The sequence below is a fragment of the Sebastes umbrosus genome, chromosome 15 (assembly GCF_015220745.1).
Source record: "Sebastes umbrosus isolate fSebUmb1 chromosome 15, fSebUmb1.pri, whole genome shotgun sequence".
NCBI lineage: Eukaryota > Metazoa > Chordata > Actinopteri > Perciformes > Sebastidae > Sebastes > Sebastes umbrosus.
This window is the reverse complement of record NC_051283.1, coordinates 1,591,458-1,612,951: the sequence shown is the minus strand read 5'-3', so window position 1 is coordinate 1,612,951 and position 21,494 is coordinate 1,591,458. Positions and strand designations below refer to the sequence as shown.

Genomic DNA, 21,494 nt, shown 5'->3' with positions numbered 1-21,494 from the left:
TTTTATATTCATAACAATGTTAGTATTCACGTGTTATTTCTCCTCCTTTATCTTGGAGACTAACTCAGAGCAGCTTTACTAAACATTTCTTGACACATTCCTGTCATACTGAAAATTAAATGACTTGACGATAATCATAAAAATTCAATTTTACTTTAAAAATGTTTGCTAAGGTTAGTTTTTAATAGTTTTTCCTCCATAATGATAACTGTTGTTATGATGAATTTAAATGTATTTTACTCAAGTCAAATTGAACAGAGTAAAGATAAAGATCAGTATTTGCAAATGCACAAATTCTGTTTTATTTCTATTGTGTCATATTGTTACAAATTTTTTTTAAAATATATTGTTAGTTTGCTAAATGAAGACTGAAATCCTTCTGAGGAACATTTTATTTCATCACCTCATTTTCTGTATTTGATTATGCTTCAACTACGTTCTTTAAAGTCATGTATAGTTAAGGTCTTGGATGATTTTGATGAGAAATTTTTAAAATTTGTCCAACTTGTATAAGTTATTTGCAGTATAGTTTGATATGTTTCAGGTCATTGTGTATGATGATTCTCTCTGTGCTGATATACATGAGAGGCTTCTTAAAGGGAAGTGAAACAATGTGTGAGTGAGTGACTGGTGGAGCAGAAAAACCATCTGACAGAAACTCCTTCAAGGAGAAAATCATCTCTCACACAGTAAAGGTGTTCAAGCGTCTGGTGGTTGATTGACAGCTGTGTGGTCCCTGTCCTCTAAGCTGATTGGTGTCTCCTAGGTGATGTCCGTCCCACCCTGACGGTGCTGCCCCCCTCCAGTGAGGAGCTGCAGCTGGGGAAGGCCACGCTCATGTGCCTGGCCAACAAGGGCTTCCCCTCAGACTGAGTCTGGCCTGGAAGGTGAACGGCAGCGGCAGCATCAGCTGGGAGGAGAGCAGGAGCCCCGGGGTGCTGGAGAAGGACGGCCACTACAGCTGGAGCAGCACCCTGAGGCTCCCTGCAGACCAGTGGAGGAAGGTGGGCTCTGTGACCTGTGAGGCCACGCAGGGCTCCCAGACTACGCTCTCAGAGACACTGAGGAGAGACCAGTGTTCCCAGTCCTGACCTGACTCACTGGTTTTACTCTTATACTGGTTTCACTGTGATACTGCTCTCAGTTTCTGCAACACCGTCTCTCTCTTTCGCTCTCTCTCCCTGTTTTTCTTTCACTCACTCACTGTCTAATCACATGTTTCACTGATGAAGTTTTCTTGATTGTTGTAATCCTGATTATTTCAACACAATAAAGACCTTTTTTGGCAAATCAGTTGCTTTCATGTTATTGTAAAAGTAACAGATGTAGTTGTCTTAACTGATCCATTAACTCCAGAAAGATTTAACTTAACTGAGTTTAACACTTTTAATTCCTTAAAATGTCTTAAGAAAGATACAAAGAATTCATATAATACCATGTTTAATACATGTATTAAACATGGCATTATTCTGAAAGAAATATGCCATAATCTGAAATAAAAAAAAAAACAACGTATCAGATAATCATTATTTTAAGGTTAATGTGACCCCGGCATGATAGAAGTAAATTCATCCTTTATTCCAGATAACTTAAAGCTTTTATGACTGCAGTAACCTGATTCATTACACTAATTGCATTTTTTTGCAACAAAGCTGATTGTTTAAATATTTTTAGGAAAATCTGATATACTGTATGCTTCTCATAAATAAAGTTCATCATTGGGAGATACTCTCATGTGGAGACAGTTTTAGACGTGTCCAGAAAGTATAATGAATCTGAATAAACTACAAAGTCTGAGAATTTTATATTGCATTCGAATCATGAAGTAGGATATCATCAGCATATTATATCATCATAGTTTCAGTATCAGCAGAGTGATTTAAATGTAAATAAAATTAATTTAAAATTTGAATTACCTTAAAAATAATCTTTAAAACAAATGTAATAAGAAATATTGTATTTTAAATCTCAACAAACTGTTATTGTTTGTATCTGAATTAATTTATTCACTTTTCAACTCATCTTCAATAGATGTAGTTTGATCAGTTTAAATATATTGTTTAATGTCCTAATTTAACAAAATTACCATTATAACTCTGTACAGTATAAATACAATGTCCTGACATTATTCTGTTATATGGACTTCATTGTCAGTCAAATTCTAAAGTGTCTCTATTTCTGTGCAGCTGTTCATTAAGATCAGTTCCTCTTGAATTGAGGGAGGTTATTGTACGATGTTGTATCACTGTGTGAACGGGAAGCTGTCATCCTGCTGACAGTAATAAACTCCTGCATCTTCAGTTTGAACTCCAGTGATTGTCAGAGTGAAGTCAGTCCCAGACTTACTTCCACTAAAACGATCAGAAACTCCAGAGAAACGAGCCAAATCATTATAAATCAGGAGTTTAGGAGCTTCTCCAGGTTTTTGAAGGTACCACTGCAAGTCATTGCTAACACTTGAACTGGCTTTACATCTGATGGAGACAGTCTGTCCTGGAACAACAGACTGAGATCCAGGAGACTGAGTCAGGATGATTTCAGAATCACATTTCTTTAACATGGAGAATAGATGGAAGAAGGTAAATGCTGCTTGTCTCAGTGTTTCTCCATCACAGCAGAACATCATTGTGGTGAACCTGGTTGCATCCTGAAGCAAAGTTTTCAGAAGAGAGTCTCACCCTGAACAAGGAGCCCCAGGGTGGCCAGCAGTAGAATCAGTGACATCATCATTGTGTCTCTGAAAGGCCTGGACAGCCACTGATCAACACTGGCCTCTTAACGGCTGGGAGCAGAGAGGCAGGACACATATGCAAACACACAGAGTCAGTGAACTGTAGCTGTCCTCAACACATCATGCTGTTTCCCCCTCACTGCTGACAGCTTTGACTCATATTTACATGGTAGTGTGGTCTTTTATGACAGTGATTCATTTGATTTCCACCAAACAGTTACAGTAGAGGCCTAATATGAATTATGTTATGGGATATTTTAAGGCCTATTAAACTGAACTTTTCAATATCTACCCAAGGTTTATATTTTGTTTTAGTTAACAACATATTGTACAAAATGTGTTTTGAAAGGATTCAAATCCCCCAAAGATTTATGAATACATGCAGGTGTTTTCCCCATCAAAGTGTAATTGATACACTAATGATGGAGCCAGTCTGATGGTGAAATTACAGATGTAATAACAAAAAAGGAATTTATTCTTACAGCAACAGTTTCGTAGATGTTTATCTAGTCAGAGATAAAGAAAGATGATTCCAAATTTCCAAATTACCTTTCACTTCTTTACGCAGGGGAAATAGTTATTTTTTACTTAATCTCAGTTTGTTTGAATATGGATTCAAAACAAAAGACTTGATGTACATTTAAAATGGGATTGGGAGTAGTCAGACAATCTGCACTATACCTTCTGATCTGATTAATAACTGAAAGAAGAGAAGAGGATTTTGTGATGTATAATAGGATGCAGTGGAGGCTGGTCCGTAGAGGCAGAAGACGTTGCTCCTCCTCTTTTTTTTTTGAGAGGCAAGAGGGAGATCAAAATATAAAAATGAGTAAATGGTTGAAATAAACCATTACCAAATCTCAGTATCATTTATAAAATGATTTATCTCTCTTCTTTGGAATAAAATCCATTAATTAAATCCTGATTAAAATGCCTCAACAGCGACCCTGCAGGCCAGAGGGGATAAAGCAGCCTGTGTGTGTGAAGTGGTTGTGGGCTTTGTGGGGGGTAGGGGAGGGTGAGCACCCTCTGTCCTCCTTTGGGGTGGGACATCTTCTATCAACTCAGTGCATTTCATTTTTTTCATGCTTGGTTAACCTCCCTTAGCTATTTACGAATCAGCAACCAGCAGAGTACATGATTGACAGCGGGTTGGTCCACTGAGGATGTCCAAATTTCATCTTCAGTCTCTACCACTGTATTGTACGTGATGAAGTGGCAGTAAACTATCAGACAGCAGCTTATCAGAAAATGAATTATAACATATAAACACATAACAAAACAAATCATTTTTATTTAGGCCTGTTTATTGAGCTGTAGCTAGCTACTAGTGTTAGCTAACGCAGCAGTTAGCTTGTTGTAGCGGCCCTGAAGGACCCGGTGCAGCAGTCTGTCGCGCGTCACTAGAAGCCTGCCTGTAAACTGCTCGTACAGCAGTCCTTTGCACCGGGATCCAGAGCAGCAAGCTGAACGCCACCATAGTCCCGCCATGGGTCAGCCCAGACAGCTGAGCGAACTATTAATCAATAGTACAGGACAGAAAATACATAGTCCACAGTTTACCAACGTAATCTATGTTTTTATTCTTTATGTGTGGATCAGTCAATGTATTTGGTATTTTGCAGATTATGCTAATTTAGCCCCTGTGTATATGAATTGTTTCAGAATGTTATAGTGTTAAGTTATAGGTCGTAAAGCAGTTGAGAATAACTACATGAAATGCATAGGTCCAGTAATGTACTCAACTGGTAACTGGTTTTAAAAAATTAAACTGTTAACAGCTTCTGTATAGTAAGTACATTATTAGAAAACACTGTTTCACAGACAGACAAAGGCAACCACATGTTGCATAACCTCATTTGCATGAGAAGTAATGGACACAGAGTTTAATTTATGTTAGTTTAGCTGGATGGGAGATCAGGGTACAAGGATATAATACAAGGATACAAAGGCTTTATTGTCATATGCATAAATAAACACGTTATCAATGCAATGACATTCTTAGTTTGCTGGGTCACTATCCTGTAGTGAAATATACTAAAAATAAATATGAAATTAAGAAAGAAGATAGAAATTATATTAAAGCTGCGAGCAGCGATGAACGGGCCCTCGCCCCTCCTTGCGCGTCGGGGATGCTGGCGGGATGCTGGCGGGACGCGGACTTACGCGGCCGGGCACGGTGAAACCGAAACTCTGAAGAGCGCCATGACGCCTGACGCAAAGCTCTACGACAAGCGGTTCATGAGTTATGAAAGGGGGCGGGGCTAATGTGTAGGGGGTGGGGATAACCATCCCCAATGAAACAGGAACTCTCTGCTGAGTGATATGACACTTCCCACAAGACTTTACTACAAACGGTTCATGAGTTATGAAAGGGGGCGGGGCTTATGTGTAGGGGTCGGGGGTAACCTTACCCAACTTATAAGGCACTCTGCTGAGTGATATGACACCTCCCATAAGAGTCTACGACAAACGGATCATGAGTTATGAAAGGGGGCGGGGCTAATGTGTAGGGGGCGGGCATAACCTTCACCAATGAAACAGGCACTCTCTGCTGAGTGATATGACACCTCCCACAAGACTCTACGACAAACGGTTCATGAGTTATGAAAGGGGCTAACGTCTTGGGGCGGGGCTATGAGTATATTTTCTCATGTACATGTCCTCAAGACTGTACCACCATCATACCTGAGAAATCTGGGGCAGATGGGACTAGGTAAAGTCAAGTTACAACAGCCTACTGTTTCATGGCAAATGGCTCAAAATGGCCGCCACGCCACGGTCAGGTCGTTAAGTGAAAACTCACCATTTTGATAACTTTTCATCCTCAAGGTCTTAAGATGGTCCTGACCAAATTTCAAATCGATCTTATTAAATCTGCAGGAGGAGTTCGTTAAAGTACGCGGCCTACAAAACCCCCCAGAAATGGGCGAAAAATGGGCAAAATCGCACATAAAATTAAATATGGCTGACTTCCTGTTGAGTTTTGGGCATACCTCCAAGAGGCTTTTTTGTTTCTCTCCACATCTTACATCTGTCTACCAAAGTTTGTACTTGTAGGTGAAACTGGAGCGCGGATATCAATTTTTCCATTTCATGGCGAATGGCTCAAAATGGCCGCCACGCCACGGTCAGGTCGTTAAGTGAAAACTCACCATTTTAATAACTTTTCATCCTCAAGGTCTTAAGATGGTCCTGACCAAATTTCAACTCGATCTGATTAAATCTGTAGGAGGAGTTCGTTAAAGTACGCGGCTTATAAAACGCTAAAAATTACATGAAATCCAATATGGCCGACTTCTGGGTGAGCGGAGCTAATGAAACCCAATGAGGAATATGTTTCAAATGATGAGTGGGATATGCATACCAAATTTCATGAATATCGGATCAACTTTGACAAAGTTAAGATTTCAACGCGTTAGGGGGCGCTATAGAGCCGGCTAAACACACTGAGCCTAATGGCTATACATTTACATAAAGTTCACAGGTGTCTATCATTTTGCCAAATTTCATGAGTTTTAGAGTACCTAAAGGTATGTTCAAAATCTAAAAGACATAAGGGGGCGCTAGAGAGCCAACATGCCACGCCCAAGCAAAATTTCACCACTAAAATAAAGTAATTACGAGTTTGGATGTGCGTGTAAAGTTTCATAATTTTTTGTGCATCCTAAAGTCTTCACATATGCGTTCGTAAATTTTTAAATCACGCAGGAAGTCCAACATGGCTGACTTCCTGTTGGCCGAAAATATCTCAAAAACATTTAATCCAGGTATGAGGGCGTGAGCAATGACATACTTGAATTTCGTGAAGATCGAAGAAACTTTCTCTGAAAAACTGCGTACGTTAGGGGGCGCTATGGAGCCCCCTGAAGACACCCGAGCCCAGTCACTCCAGAACATTGAATTTCCCACCAGTTCTGACGCATACTCCACTTTTGGTGAGTTTTTGGGGATGGCTAAGGTCCCAAAAACGCGATCTCCCGGCAGAAAAATAATAATCTGCAGAAAAACAATAGGTTCCTTGCACTTCGTGCCAGGACACCGTTGGGGTGCTCGGGCCCTAATTAAGAGGGAGAACAGGCCATGGGCTCTGTTGCCTGAGAAGGTAAAAGAGTCTGCGAAGATGGCTGTTCTGCGTCGCGGTGGAGACCCGGAGAATATGCAACATGTCCTGGGCCAACATCAGATACAGTTTGGGATATTCAGGGGCCAAACTTTTCAATAGGTGGCAGAACATGTGTTGGGGTATGCAGGTTATGTGGTGGCATCAATGTCAGAGGAGTCAGGAAGCTCTGATTCACACAACAACTTCGTCAACAAAAGAACCTTCCAGAGGTACATTTCACACTATCCCCCAGGCCGTTATGCCATTCAGGTCAAGCTACCTGACCTCTAGTGCCATACCAGCACTGGAGCGGTTCTTTGGGCACCCGTAATCAGCTGGAGCCACAACATCGTCTCCCAGCAAGACATTGGCCACCGCATCTAGTTCCCATGTCTGCTGACATACAAGCTGGGGTGTGACATCCAGGTTGTGCGCCTGATGTGCCAGCGAGGCTTGGGGAATAGCAGCCGCCAGCTTCAAAAGCAGCTGGAGGAGCAGCATGCAGAGAGATGGCTTGAAAAACAAATTTAGTTTCTCACTGATTACAGAGGAGTTGCACGTGCTGTCTCCTCTGGGCTGACTTCACCAGTCCCGCTTGGGGACTTGCCAGTTATGCCTGCAGTGCCGAAACATCGCTGGCTGATGCAGGTTGGATGAAGTGAAGGCCTCCATCACCTCACTCTTTGGCCAGGTCCTCAAGATGGACTCAACCAAGAAGATTGTGAGGAAGCTGGCAGGTCAGGCCTGGTCTACTGCTGCTTGGGCCACCAACATTGGCAATGAGCATGGGCATTTCATCATGTCTGTGCTCATAGCAAGTGAGGGCTGGGGCCTGATGAAGATGGCAGAGGGTCTTGTGAGGCGCTACAAGGATGCTGGAGTGCCACCCCCAGAGATCCTGTATGTAGACCGTGACTGCTGTGGCAACTCACACCTACAGAAGATATTTGGGGCATGGTCGGACATGAACATCAAGTTGGACGTCTGGCACTTTCTGAGGAGGTTTGCTACCGGATGCACAACCGACTCACATGCGCGCTACACCAGCTTCATGGCCCAACTCACCCGCTGCATGTTTATGTGGGATGACCTGCAGCGACTCAGGGCAGCCAAGCGGGCGGAGCTAGAAGCAAGCCACATGCGTCCCTGAGAAGCAGATGTGACACGCCACATCACCAAGGCAGAGATGCAGCGTCACTGCAAGAGGACCATCCGGGAAACCAATGAGATGGAAGTGATGCTTAAGCAGTTGATCGAGGCATATAATGAAAAGAGGAGCTGCAACACTCTTGGTGTGCCACTGATCAACTCTGCAAGGATGGCGGAAATCTGGAAGGCCCAGCGCAAGCACCTCCCCTGCCTCCAGGACCCTCCAGGTTTCCAGCTGTATACGCAGACTGGGACACTGAAGAAGGGCGGTCATGTGCTTCCGACATACCGGTGTGCCAGAGGTTCCACTAGAGAGTTTTCATTTGCACATGAACCGCTTCATCCCAGGTAAAAAGTGCACACCGTTAGATTTCCATCTAAGTTGTAATAAAATTATATTTATTACATTTGTTAATATATTTGCATGCAAGGAATCACAATGCAAATACTTAATCTTTTTCAGGAACCCTGGCAAGTGACACCTTTTACCAGGCATATCTGGTTGATGGTCTTGCCAGGTGGAATGAAGACAGGACCATGACAGCAGAGGGGAGAGAAGGGCCACACTCCTACAGTGGCCTTCTTAGGCATGATACCAACCAGCTGTCAGAAGAGGTGCTTGGGAGAAAGCTGGTGGAGTACAACCCCCCACGGAAATACACTGGTATGCATGTACTAAATAATTATTATATGCATGTGGTAAATTACAATAGATTTTAGGCAGGCATGTATTCATGTCAGTCAACTATGAAGCTTTTTTTTGTTGTTTCAGGAGAGCTCATAGGTATTGAATATCTGTACAGACAAAATAATGCAGTCATGGAGGACTACAAGTTGGCACTCACAACACTGGAAACAGAGGACATCACAGTTGCAGAGGGGGAGGCTTGTTTGGAGATATGGAGGATCTGACTGTTCCCACCATGGATACAATATGGCCCACACAACTGTGCACTCCATCAGCCCCGACTGGCAACAGCACCACACCATCTACACCCAACATTTCGCCCACCACACCATCTGCACCCACCACTTCATCTGCACCCACAGCACTGCCTGCTATTGCATCACATATAGAACCACCAACTGAACCTGTTGCCACTATGCAGAGTGGTACGTTTTTATTGAATTTTTAAAAGGTGCCAATAATTGTGATTTATATTAACACATAAAACATCAACATCACATGTTCATACATGTTCTCTCTGTATTTGCTTTAATGTGTTCTAATTTAGATTTTGAGTAAGACACAACCAGCTCGGCAGATGAGCAGCCTTCAACAGCATCAGGCTCCACCAGTCATGATATAGGTTACATTTTTTAATATGTTTTAAACTTCTTTCATGTTGCATCTGTAATAACTTCAAATGGACATAATATTTGAAATTGTTTGAAATTGTTTGAATTGTAAAATACATTTTTGATTTTCACCACTCTTTTTTGTTTAACGTAGGACTCAGTTGGACCTGACAACATTGAGGGCTTCCAAGCAGTCCGGGACTTGGCAGATTATTTGGTCAATTTAAAAGATCACAGTCTTGCCCTGTTGAGAGAGGAAGCAGCCCGAGTCATTGGCCTATGGGAGTGCCTATCCCAATTCAATAAAGGACGCACTTTATACCCTCCACGCCACCAGGACACAATCGCAAAAGGCAGATTCAGGGCCACAAAAAAAATGTTGCGCCTGGTGTGAAGAGTACAAAACGGTACATATGTTTTGTTGAGCAGGCATGACAATGCTGCATGCTGTTATATAATTTCTTGCACTAATGTGCTCAATACCTTTGCAGATGCTTTGCAGGAGGGAGGAGCCCAGCACAGTGGCCTGACTGCAATCGTGTATGTGAGGCAGTTTTTGCTAGACTTTGCGAGGACTTCAGTGGCCCCAGCCGTATAAACGGTGTCAGGCACGAGCGTTGGAGGACCGCCTGCCTCCTGCAGTGGAAAGGAAAGGCAGACCCTGTATGCCTAACAGCATTGTGGCAAATCCCCACATCTTTGTTTTGCCCCCTAATACTGCAGGGATTGCCCAGCTGAAACAAAGACTGACCATGGCTCCATCTGCTGGTCTTAGGCCACCGTTCCTCTCGAGCTCTCGAGCCACCTCTCCAGGCAGCTCCCCAACCTCCGTATCCTTCGCCCAGACCTCCCCTGCCTGTGACCAGACCTCACCTGCTTGCGCCACAACCTTTCCTGCCTGCGCCACAACCTCTCTTGCCTGCCTTCTAATCTGTGGTTCCTGCAGGTTCTTCCCTGACAGATGTACCTTACACCACCCAGCATTACCACAAGAGGAAAAGACAGGAGGAGGAGCAGAGTGGCAAAAGGAAAAGGAAATACTCAAGGACGATTGATGCCATCACCTGCAAGCAGTGTCAGAGGAAGCGGGACCCTGCCACCCACCAGCAGTACTTTGGGAATTGGTACTGCCAGGCCACAGCCACCGTAACTCTGGCTGAGTGGAGGGCTGCACTTGAAGCCCGGGGATATGGCACAAAAAAAGGTGCTTGACAAATGTATATACCACTGTTTTTTAAGATTTGTTTATAATACATATTTTATTAAGATGACTCAATACAAAAGTGTTTTTTTTTCATTCAAATACAATATATAGCATACCACTGAATTATATTATATATATATTCTATTCTAGTAATAAAAGTCTTAATAATAATCTATTTTATTAGCCTATATTCTATTAAATTATATTATAATATTATATATAAACTATTCTGTCCTGTTCCTAAATGGTAGGCTATTACTTAATCACAATGGCAATACCTTTGATATTACTGGCAGTAGTCAATGCTTGTGATAAACAAAATATTGTTATATTTACATACAGCACACAATGCTTAATTTCTACCATAGATTAAGCACAACAGACAATATTAACGACGATCTGTAATAATAAAGCTAATAGGAAATAGCGATAATAACGATAAATGACCGTCATTATAACGGCAACGATAAAAGATCCACCGTAGAGCAATCTATTCATATGTGTTTGCTAAATATTAATGGCATGAGGTTTGGGTGACACGGGTTTCGAGGCGATGATAATCAGCCATATTCTGGTAGCGCATTACTATTTTTAGCAACCGTAGCTCAATGAACCGGCTATTTCCTTGGCGCAGTCGGTACAGCATGAGTCTCATATAGACATGATGGTGGGTTCAAGTCCCACTATAGACATTGGCGTTAGCATCACTGATTTTGTTTTGTATTGTATTTTCATGATTGTAATTCATCCCATGTACTATGTATATTTATTATTTTTCTGTAAACTAACTAAACTAAAAATGAATAGTCAGTATGGAGTACAAGGGCCACAAATGTCTTTGAGACTACGAGGACCACAAAAGCAAGCACTTTTTCCGCGGCCCCGAAGCCGCGAGCCACCCTCGATCGACCGCCTCGTATTGAAATGCGCCCGGCGGGGTCTAGCCAGCGCCGGGGAGAGGGGAGAGGAGATCCACGAGGGGATCCTCCCACACCGAGCGGCCGTCCCTAACCCGCAGAGTTGAATCCCCCGGGGGACTGCGCGATGGGGGCCGTTACCGGCCTCACACCGTCTTCGGGCTGAGCTGCGATCAGAAGGACTAACAGGCCGCATTTCCCCAATCCGCCCGTCGGACGGCGATACGGCGCTGGGCTCTTCCCTCTTCGCTCGCCGCTACTGAGGGATGCTGACAGGCTGCACCTTCACCTCTTATGGGTGTGGTTTCAGCCATGGATGTATTAAGAGAGGTTTCAGCGCCTTCAGCGACACGCCCCCAGCGTCTCAGAGCAGAGAATACTGATGATTTTTACATGATTTTGAAAGAAAATTGTATATACTACATTTTATATGCAATTTTTTTAATCGATCAAATTTGGCTGGGTGGTTAGTGACGCATTTTTCTGTCGTGTGACAAACCCAGAATGCAAATTTTTTAAACATGTTAACCAGTTAATACATAGACTGGGTAAACTGGGAATGTGTTTGGTGAGTTTGTTTGTGTCAAAGTCAGAGAGCCGTGTCTCTCTACAGTGAGAGTTATTTTTACGGCGGCTCAATGACTTTGTATCACTGTGGTGGGCTTTTGATGGAGGAACCAGACTGTTGGATGTTGGAAGTAAGTTTCTGCACAAAAATACTAAATACAATATTGTAAAATAATTATTTAAATTCAGTTTTTGGATGTTTAAGGCAGAAAAAATATATCTTGTTTTAATAATAAAAATGTTTATATTAATGTTTTATTTCTCCTCCTTTATCATGGAGACTAACTCAGATTTATAGCTCATTGACAACTGTTTTTAAAACAAAGTAGGTTTCAAATACAATTGAACAGAGTGAAGATAAAAATGGGTCTTAAAATTTGCAAAATCTCTTCATTGTGTCAAATATTGTTGACGTATATTTTCCGCAGTTTAATAATGACTGAAATCCACATGAAGAATGTCTGATTGAAGTGAGTTTATTTTCTGCATATGTTTATTTTTCTACTAAATATTTAAAATTATTGCATAGTTAAGGTTTTGGAAGAAAAAGTTTAAAGTTTGTCCAGATTCTGATGTTTTATTTGCAGTATAGTTTGCTATGTTTCAGGTCATTGTGTATGATGACTCTGTGCTGATATACATTAGAGGCTTCTTAAAGGGAAGTGAAACAATGTGTGAGTGAGTGACTTGTGGAGCAGAAAAAACATCTGACAGAAACTCCTTCAAGGAGAAAATCTTCTCTCACACAGTAAAGGTGTCCAAGTGTCTGGTGGTTGATTGACAGCTGTGTGGTCCCTGTCCTCTAAGCTGATTGGTGTCTCCTAGGTGATGTCCGTCCCACCCTGACGGTGCTGCCTCCCTCCAGTGAGGAGCTGGAGCAGGGGAAGGCCACGCTCATGTGCCTGGCCAACAAGGGCTTCCCCTCAGACTGGAGTCTGGCCTGGAAGGTGGACGGCAGCGGCAGCATCAGCTGGGAGGAGAGCAGGAGCCCCGGTGTGCTGGAGAAGGACGGCCACTACAGCTGGAGCAGCACCCTGAGGCTCCCTGCAGACCAGTGGAGGAAGGTGGGCTCTGTGACCTGTGAGGCCACCCAGGGCTCCCAGACTCCACTCTCAGAGACACTGAGGAGAGACCAGTGTCCCCAGTCCTGACCTGATTCACTGGGACTCTGCTACTGGTTTCACTCTGATAATGCTCTCAGTCTGCTCTTTCTTTCTCTGGTTCATGTTTCAACATTAACGTCTTCTTGCTTGTGCTGATGTTTTTAACATTTTAAAACAATAAAGATTTCATCATGTGTATTATAAAAGTGACATGTCTTTTGACTTCCTTTTTTTGACATATATTATATATTAGGAGCATGAGTCAGGTTAAAACAACAGTAGCAAGTACATTTTTCCAGATTACTTTTTTATGGTTTTCAGATTGTGTATATTATTCTATTGTTATTCCAGTTTAAATCATATTCATTAAATTTGAAAACAATAAACTTGGTAAGAACATTTCAATGGTTAATCACAAAGCTCTCTGTTATTACTAATTTACACCTTTGAAGAAGATCCAAATATTAAGTTTATGTATTGTTAAATTGAACTGAGAAATCTGAATACAAAAACTAAAAAAATAATTTAAATAGTATTTTAAGTTTTAGAAATATAAAGCAGGGTATCATCTGCATATAGTGATATAACATTCAGGTAATATGAGATTTCAGACTTAAAGGTTAAAATGTTGGTATTTTCTTGTTCATAAGGACGCTGTAACAGTTTTTTTTAAAATTAATATGTTTTTCTGAAGCTGTTTCAGTTATTTAAAGAGACATCTTATTCTAAAAAAATTTAAGTGATGTGAGCGTAAAATTAAGTACAATTTCTATTTGTTAGAGAAAATTAAATTTTTAAAAAGCATGGTATTATTAACTCTGTAAGTACAACATGATAATGTCTTCACTTTGCATTGTTAAAATAAAGCAGGTATTAATGTGGGCAAAAAGGATGAGTGAAGTTCATGTTGAAATTAAGTTTAAATAAATCTACAACATTTTTAATGTAGTTTTAAAGTAAATAATAGTGTATCATCAGCATAAAGGGTGATCTTAAAGTGTTTTACTTGAATTTTCATTAAAAAGATGTTCACATTCAAGTGGTCTTTGCAAAACCTCAAGCTCAAAAGCAAAAGAAAAAGATGAGAAAGGGAGAGGCCTAAAGCGTTACTACTTTATTGCAGACTTGAAATGAGTTTGAATTTGCTGAAATAAAAAAGACTCTCAGCATTCTTAAAGAAAATATCAAGATCTGATTTCTTAACTAAATTAATTATTTATAATTGAGTATAAATGTAGTGATCCAGTTCAACAATGTTTATGTTTGTTGGACATGTCAGAAGAATAATCTCATGAATTCCTGAGAAAATAGTTCTAAAAAAAAATATGTGATCATCTGAGTTAACCTGTCTGTTGAAGGAGTTGACCCAAACTCAGAATAGGTTTTCCATTTAAACATTACCTAAGAAAATTGTTAATAAAAATGACATATTTTTTAATGAAGTTTGTACTGCAAACTCTTACATGTAATGATGAAGTATATTTTAGTCATTTTCTGTTGTGGTTTAGTTTTTCTGCAGCTGTTGAGTCAGATCAGTTCCTCTTTAGCTGAGGGAGGTTTTTGTACGACGTTATATCACTGTGTGAACGGGAAGCTGTTATGCTGTTGACAGTAATAAACTCCTGAATCTTCAGCCTGAACTCCACTGATGGTCAGAGTGAAGTCAGTCTGATGGGCTGTTGCACTAAAACGATCTGAAACTCCAGACTGACGATATGTAGTATCTGCAATCAGGAGTTTAGGAGCTTCTCCAGGTTTCTGAAGGTACCAGTCAATGTCATCACCTATAGCTGAACTGGCTTTACATCTGATGGAGACAGTCTGTCCTGGAACAGCAGACTGAGATCCAGCAGACTGAGTCAGGATGATTTCTCCTGATGAATCTGGAAAACATGAAAAAGAGCAGAAGGGTTATTGAGACAAATCCAGTTTGGAGAAAGATGATCAACATCCAACAGAATAGTCTTGTTTCTTTAACATGGAGAATATATGGAAGAAGGTAAATGCTGCTTGTGTCAGTGGTTCTCCATCATAGCAGAACATCATTGTGGTGAACCTGGTTGCATCCTGAAGAAAAGTTTTCAGAAGAGAGTCTCACCCTGAACAAGGAGCCCCAGGGTGGCCAGCAGTAGAATCAGTGACATCATCATTGTGTCTCTGAAAGGCCTGGACAGCCACTGATCAACACTGGCTTCTTAAAGGCTGGGAGCAGAGAGGCAGGACACATATGCAAACACACAGAGTCAGTGAACTGTAGCTATCCTCAACACATCATGCTGTTTCCCCCTCACTGCTGACATCTTTGACTATTTAAATCATCCATGAGATAATGCGTTAAGAAACTGATGACTTTAATTGGTTTATATTGGTGGTTGATTCTGTTAAATTGTGTGAAACGAAAAAATGCAAAACAAGAGATTCTGCAAACAATGATCTGTGTACTTGGTTTGATTATGTCCAAACATTCATCAGGGTTAACATGTCATGCTCCGCTCTCCTCTATTCTTATGTTCTCCTTGTTTCCAGTTTTCAGTTATTATTTCCTGTTTTATTTTCGTATACTCACCTTTGTCTCTTGGGCTGTATCCAAAATTACATACTTTACTAGTACGTACTGATTTGGCCAAAATGTAACATGAAGTATGCAGTAAGCAAACATAAGCAAAATCTCCAGTATGCCAAAAATACCCGTACACCTGTATCCCACAATGCAAAGCGCTGGAACGGTAAAGGTCTATGATCACAACAAAAGCAGCCAATAACGGCTCATTTTTTACTTTTTTCGTAACTTGCCCCAAAGGGCATGTGATTATCATAAAGTGGACATGTCTGTAAAGGGGAGACTCGTGGGTACCCATAGAACCCATTTTTATTCACATATCTGAAGGTCAAAGGACCCCTTTGAAAATGGCCATGACAGTTTTTCCTCGCAAAACTTTAACGTAAGTTTGGAGCGTTATTTATCCTCCTTCATGACAAGCTAGTATGACATGGTTGATACCAATGGATTAATTAGGTTTTTTAGTTTCATATGATGCCAGTATCTCACTCTAGCTTTAAAACTCAACCTCCAAAAGGTTGATTGCGTTAATGTGTTAAAGAAATTGGTGGCATTAAAAGGAATCTCCGTTAACCTGTTAATATCACGTTAACATTGACAGCCCTAGTGCTGAGATATAAACTCCAAGCTGTGAATTCAACTTTGCTGTACATATAAACGAGGAGTGGATCTTTGTAAATACATTTGTACTGATGTAAACTTATCATAACAGATACGGAGGGTGAACAGTGTCGTCCTTTTTATAAAACGAATGAGATGTGAGAGAATGTGTGTGTCCTCAGTGAAGTGTATCAGTGTCTGCAGTAGCTTCTAGCTGCAGTAGTCAGTTCAGTTTCTGTTCAGTCTGACTGAGGGAGGTTTTTGTACGACGCTTTTTCACTGTGTGAACACATACTGACTGTTGATAACATGAAAACTCTGACAGTAGTAAACTGCTGCATCTTCAGTCTGGACTCCACTGATGGTCAGAGTGAAGTCAGAGTTTGATCCACTCCCTGCAAAACGATCTGGAATCCCTGATGCTGCAGTGCTAGTATAGTAAATAAGCAGTTTGGGAGCTTCTCCATCTTTCTGTTGGTACCAGGCTAAATAGTGGTTTGGGTTACTAAAATAAACCTTGGGACTGGTCCTACATGTGATGGATACGGAGCGTCCCAGAGCAGAGCTCACTGCTCCAGGCTGAGTCACTGTGACCTGACCTCTGGACTCTGAGGACACAGAGACAAAAACATAAAGCAGCGTCACGGTTTTGTCGGCTTCATTTCAGAGGGACGGATGTTCATAGAGGAGAGGAGTTTGATTCTCTGGACTTTACCTGTGAAGCAGCAGCAGAGGAGAGTCCAGATGAGGACGGAGATCACAGTCATGTTTTTGATGAGGAGAATTTCTGTGGCTTCTGTTGTGATGAAGGACAGCTGTCAGTCATCCAGTGTTCAACTCTCAGGACTATAAACTCTCCCAGAGCACTGGAGCATGGTGCTGCTGATGCAAAGTGGCTCTCTATGGAAATGCTCTGACTGACTCCAACAGGGAATTGGATTAATCTGATGATGCTGTTTATCAATGGATCAATCCCTTTATCAGAGTATTGATCAGGAATGTGTCAGTGATCATTTGTATCTTTGGTTTGAGTGTGATGGACACATTTTCATCCAGAATATTTTGTGAATACCCCCTAATTCACTACCACACAAATCAACATCACTGTTGGATGAAGTTAAACAAAATTATTATTTATCATAATCTACAATAAACATGTGTTTATGATAATTATAAACATTTTGCAGCATTCATTGGAGAGTTGTTCTTTAGAAATACCTTAATTCAGTATGTTTTACTGAAAAGGACATTAATATTGCTTATAGATGTTTGGCATTTTACGTAGAAAAGGTTCAATACATGATTTGTGAATCGTTTTAAATGTGTTAACCAGTTATTACATAAACTGGGTAAACTGGGAATGTGTTTGGTGAGTTTGTTTGTGTCAAAGTCAGAGAGCCGTGTCTCTCTACAGTGAGAGGTTTTTGTACGGCGGCTCAATGACTTTGTATCACTGTGGTACACGTTCGGTGGAGGAACCAGACTGGAGTTTGGAAGTAAGTCAAATGTTTATTATTTCAGGAGCAATTTGTCTTTGTTTTATTTTATATTTAAACAGTCTAGAAAAATATTTGCCTTTCCACTTTCATGGATGACTTTTCAACATATTTTGCTTGAAGAGACAAAGTTCACTTCAGCAACAGAAATTCAAAAACTCAATGTTACAAAAGTAAAACATTAAACTAGAGGATAAATCATTATTTCCAAATTTAATGTTAAAGTTTCATCTTGAGGGCTTGTAGGTTTAGTTCAGTCTGACAAAGTCAGAGAGCCGTGTCTCTCTACAGTGAGAGGTTTTTGTACGGCGGCTCAATGACTTTGTATCACTGTGGTGGACTTTTGGTGGAGGAACCAGACTGGATGTTGGAAGTAAGTTTCTGCACAAAAATACTAAATATAATATTGTAAAGTTATGTTTTAAGTTCTACTTTTGAATGTTTTAGGCAGATAAATGTATCTTTTATATTCATAACAATGTTAGTATTCATGTGTTATTTCTCGTCCTTTATCTTGGAGACTATCTCAGAGCAGCTTTACTAAATATTTCTTGACACATTCTTGTCATACTGAAACTTAAATGACTTGAAGATAATCATAAATGTTCAATTTTACTTTAAACATGTTTGCTAAGGTTAGTTTTTAATATTCCTCCATAATGATAACTGTTGTTATGATGAATTAAAATGTACTTTATTCAAGTCAAATTGAACAGAGTGAAGATAAAGATCAGTGTTTGCAAATGCACAAATTCTGTTTTATTTCTATTGTGTCATATTGTTAAAAACTTGTTTTTAAATCTATTGTTAGTTTGCTAAATGAAGACTGAAATCCTTCTGAGGAACATTTTATTTCATCACCTCATTTTCTGTATTTGCTTATGTTTCCACTACATTCTTTAAAGCCATGTATAGTTAAGGTCTTGGATGATTTTGATGATAAGGTTTTAAAATTTGTCCAACTTTTATAAGTTATTTGCAGTGTAGTTTGCTATGTTTCAGGTCATTGTGTATGATGATTCTCTCTGTGCTGATATACATGAGAGGCTTCTTAAAGGGAAGTGAAACAATGTGTGAGTGAGTGACTGGTGGAGCAGAAAAAACATCTGACAGAAACTCCTTCAAGGAGAAAATCATCTCTCACACAGCAAAGGTGTCCAAGTGTCTGGTGGTTGATTGACAGCTGTGTGGTCCCTGTCCTATAAGCTGATTGGTGTCTCCTAGGTGATGTCCGTCCCACCCTGACGGTGCTGCCCCCCTCCAGTGAGGAGCTGGAGCAGGGGAAGGCCACGCTCATGTGCCTGGCCAACAAGGGCTTCCCCTCAGACTGGAGTCTGGCCTGGAAGGTGAACGGCAGCGGCAGCATCAGCTGGGAGGAGAGCAGGAGCCCCGGGGTGCTGGAGAAGGACGGCCACTACAGCTGGAGCAGCACCCTGAGGCTCCCTGCAGACCAGTGGAGGAAGGTGGGCTCTGTGACCTGTGAGGCCACCCAGGGCTCCCAGACTCCGCTCTCAGAGACACTGAGAAGAGACCAGTGTTCCCAGTCCTGACCTGACTCACTGGGACTATGCTTCTGGTTTCTCTCTGATACTGCTCTCAATCTAATCTCAGTAACTATCTCTGTCTTTTATTTGACATGTTTCAATAACAATATTTACCAACTTGTTGCAATGTTTTAATATCATTTCAGTGTTTCCTGATAATAAAGTTGTGTTCATCAAATCACTTGTTTTCATATTTATTATCAATGTGTCTTAATGTTTTTCTTTTAATGGTGTCAGTGACTGAATTAAATCCAGATAAGAACTGATCTCACAAAAATATTGCAATATTTAATTGCTTTTGGTGTATCTAAAGAATATGCATTATTCTAAAATCTACAAAAGTCTGAAACATATTTTCTAAATCTGAAATAAAAATCACAATATCATCAGCATGAAGACAAATAAAATGAGTGTGATCTACATTTCTAACCCTGGAACTATTTACATATAGTTTTTGCTGAATAACCACAAAGATAAATGAAATAGATAAACAAAAAAATAATTAAAGTATTCCTGATTGAAATACTCCATGAATTATTTTTGATTTCAATCAATGAATCAAAATTTATAAATCAATAAATTTGTTTTCTGGAATACAAAACACAAAATGACTACAATATGTTAAATACATGATTAGTAATTTTGCAACGTGAATGTAATTAGATTTTAATTAGATAATTTTTTTTTAAATATGTAATTTATTTCAACAATGAGTATGTTTGAACTGTTGTGAAACATGGTAAGATAAAATAAATAAATAATATTTACACTTTTAGAGTTCATATGTTATCATATTCTATGGATTAAACTTATCAAATAAGTGAAGTTGTATTTCAACAGAGGCTAGCTTTGATGTGCAGAAGAATGTTTTTTTAATCCAGTCTAAATGAGAATATTAAAAGTTAAACTTTTGGTTTAAATAGAGTATATTTAGTGTTATAATGTTGAAATTGAATGATTAAATATGTTTTTTGTTGTTGTTGTTTTTGGTAAACTTTCTCTTGTTTTTGTTTCTGTGAAGCTGTTCATTCAGATCAGTTCCTCTTTAGCTGAGGGAGGTTTTTGTACCACGTTGTATCACTGTGTGAACGGGTAGCTGCTACACTGCTGACAGTAATAAACTCCTGAATCCTCAGCCTTAACTCCACTGATGGTCAGAGTGTAGTCAGTCCCAGATCCACTTCCACTAAAACGGTCTGAAACTCCAGTCTGACGACCTGTAGCAGAATAAATCAAGAGTTTGGGAGATTCTCCAGGTTTCTGAAGGTACCAGCTATGGCAGCCGCCAGCACTTAAACTGGCTTTATATTTGATGGAGACAGTCTGTCCTGGAACAACAGACTGAGATCCAGGAGACTGAGTCAGGATGATTTCTCCTGATGAATCTGGAAAACATGAAAAAGAGCAGAAGGGTTATTGAGAGAAATTCAGTTTGGAGAAAGATGATCAACATCCAAACAGAAGAGTCTCATTTCTTTAACATGGAGAATAGATGGAAGAAAGTTAACGCTGCTTGTCTCAGTGTTTCTCCATCATAGAAGAACATCATTGTGGTGAACCTGGTTGCATCCTGAAGCAAAGTTTTCAGAAGAGAGTCTCACCCTGAACAAGGAGCCCCAGGGTGGCCAGCAGTAGAATCAGTGACATCATCATTGTGTCTCTGAAAGGCCTGGACAGCCACTGATCAACACTGGCCTCTTAACGGCTGGGAGCAAAGAGGCAGGACACATATGCAAACACAGTCAGTGAACTGTAGTTGTCCTCAACATATCATGCTGTTTCCCTCTCACTGCTGACAGCTTTGACTATTTAAATCATCGAAGATATAATGCGTTAAGAAATTGAGAACTTTAATTGATTTATATTGACGGTTGATTCTTTTAAATTATTAAGACTTATTAAACTGAATAGTCTTCAACATCTAGCCAATGTGCATTTTTTATTCTAGTTCCATAAACACAATTACAGATGTGAAACGAAATAATGCAAAACAAGAGATTCTGCAAACAAGGATCTGTGTACTTGGTTTAATTATGTACAAACATTCTTCAGGGTTAACATGTCATGCCCCGCTCTCCTCTAAGGTTATGTTCTCTTTGTTTATGTTCATTAATTCTCTGTTTCAGGAGACGGGAGACCTTTACAGCATAAACATTGGTGACATTCTTGGTATTAAATGTCTGATAGAAAATATTTCACCCCTTTTTTAATATAAAAAA

The 21,494-nt window shown here is 40.3% G+C and overlaps 4 gene segments (V, D, J or C); 2 read left to right on the top strand and 2 right to left on the bottom strand.

The window, feature by feature from the left end:
* The window catches only part of LOC119503283, a 30,851-nt gene extending 11,398 nt beyond the window's left edge, over positions 1-19,453 (top strand). Inside the window, 1 exon segment of the V gene segment in view lies at positions 18,956-19,453. Within this exon segment, the coding sequence occupies positions 18,956-19,281 (326 nt within the window).
* Positions 1-20,943, bottom strand: part of LOC119503282 — a 30,155-nt gene extending 9,212 nt beyond the window's left edge. Inside the window, 3 exon segments of the V gene segment in view lie at positions 2,253-2,536; positions 20,647-20,660; positions 20,877-20,943. Coding sequence covers positions 2,253-2,536; positions 20,647-20,660; positions 20,877-20,928 — 350 coding nt within the window.
* LOC119503289 overlaps positions 1-21,494 on the bottom strand; it is a 99,837-nt gene that overhangs the window by 74,498 nt on the left and 3,845 nt on the right.
* Positions 1-21,494, top strand: part of LOC119503286 — a 95,523-nt gene that overhangs the window by 72,472 nt on the left and 1,557 nt on the right.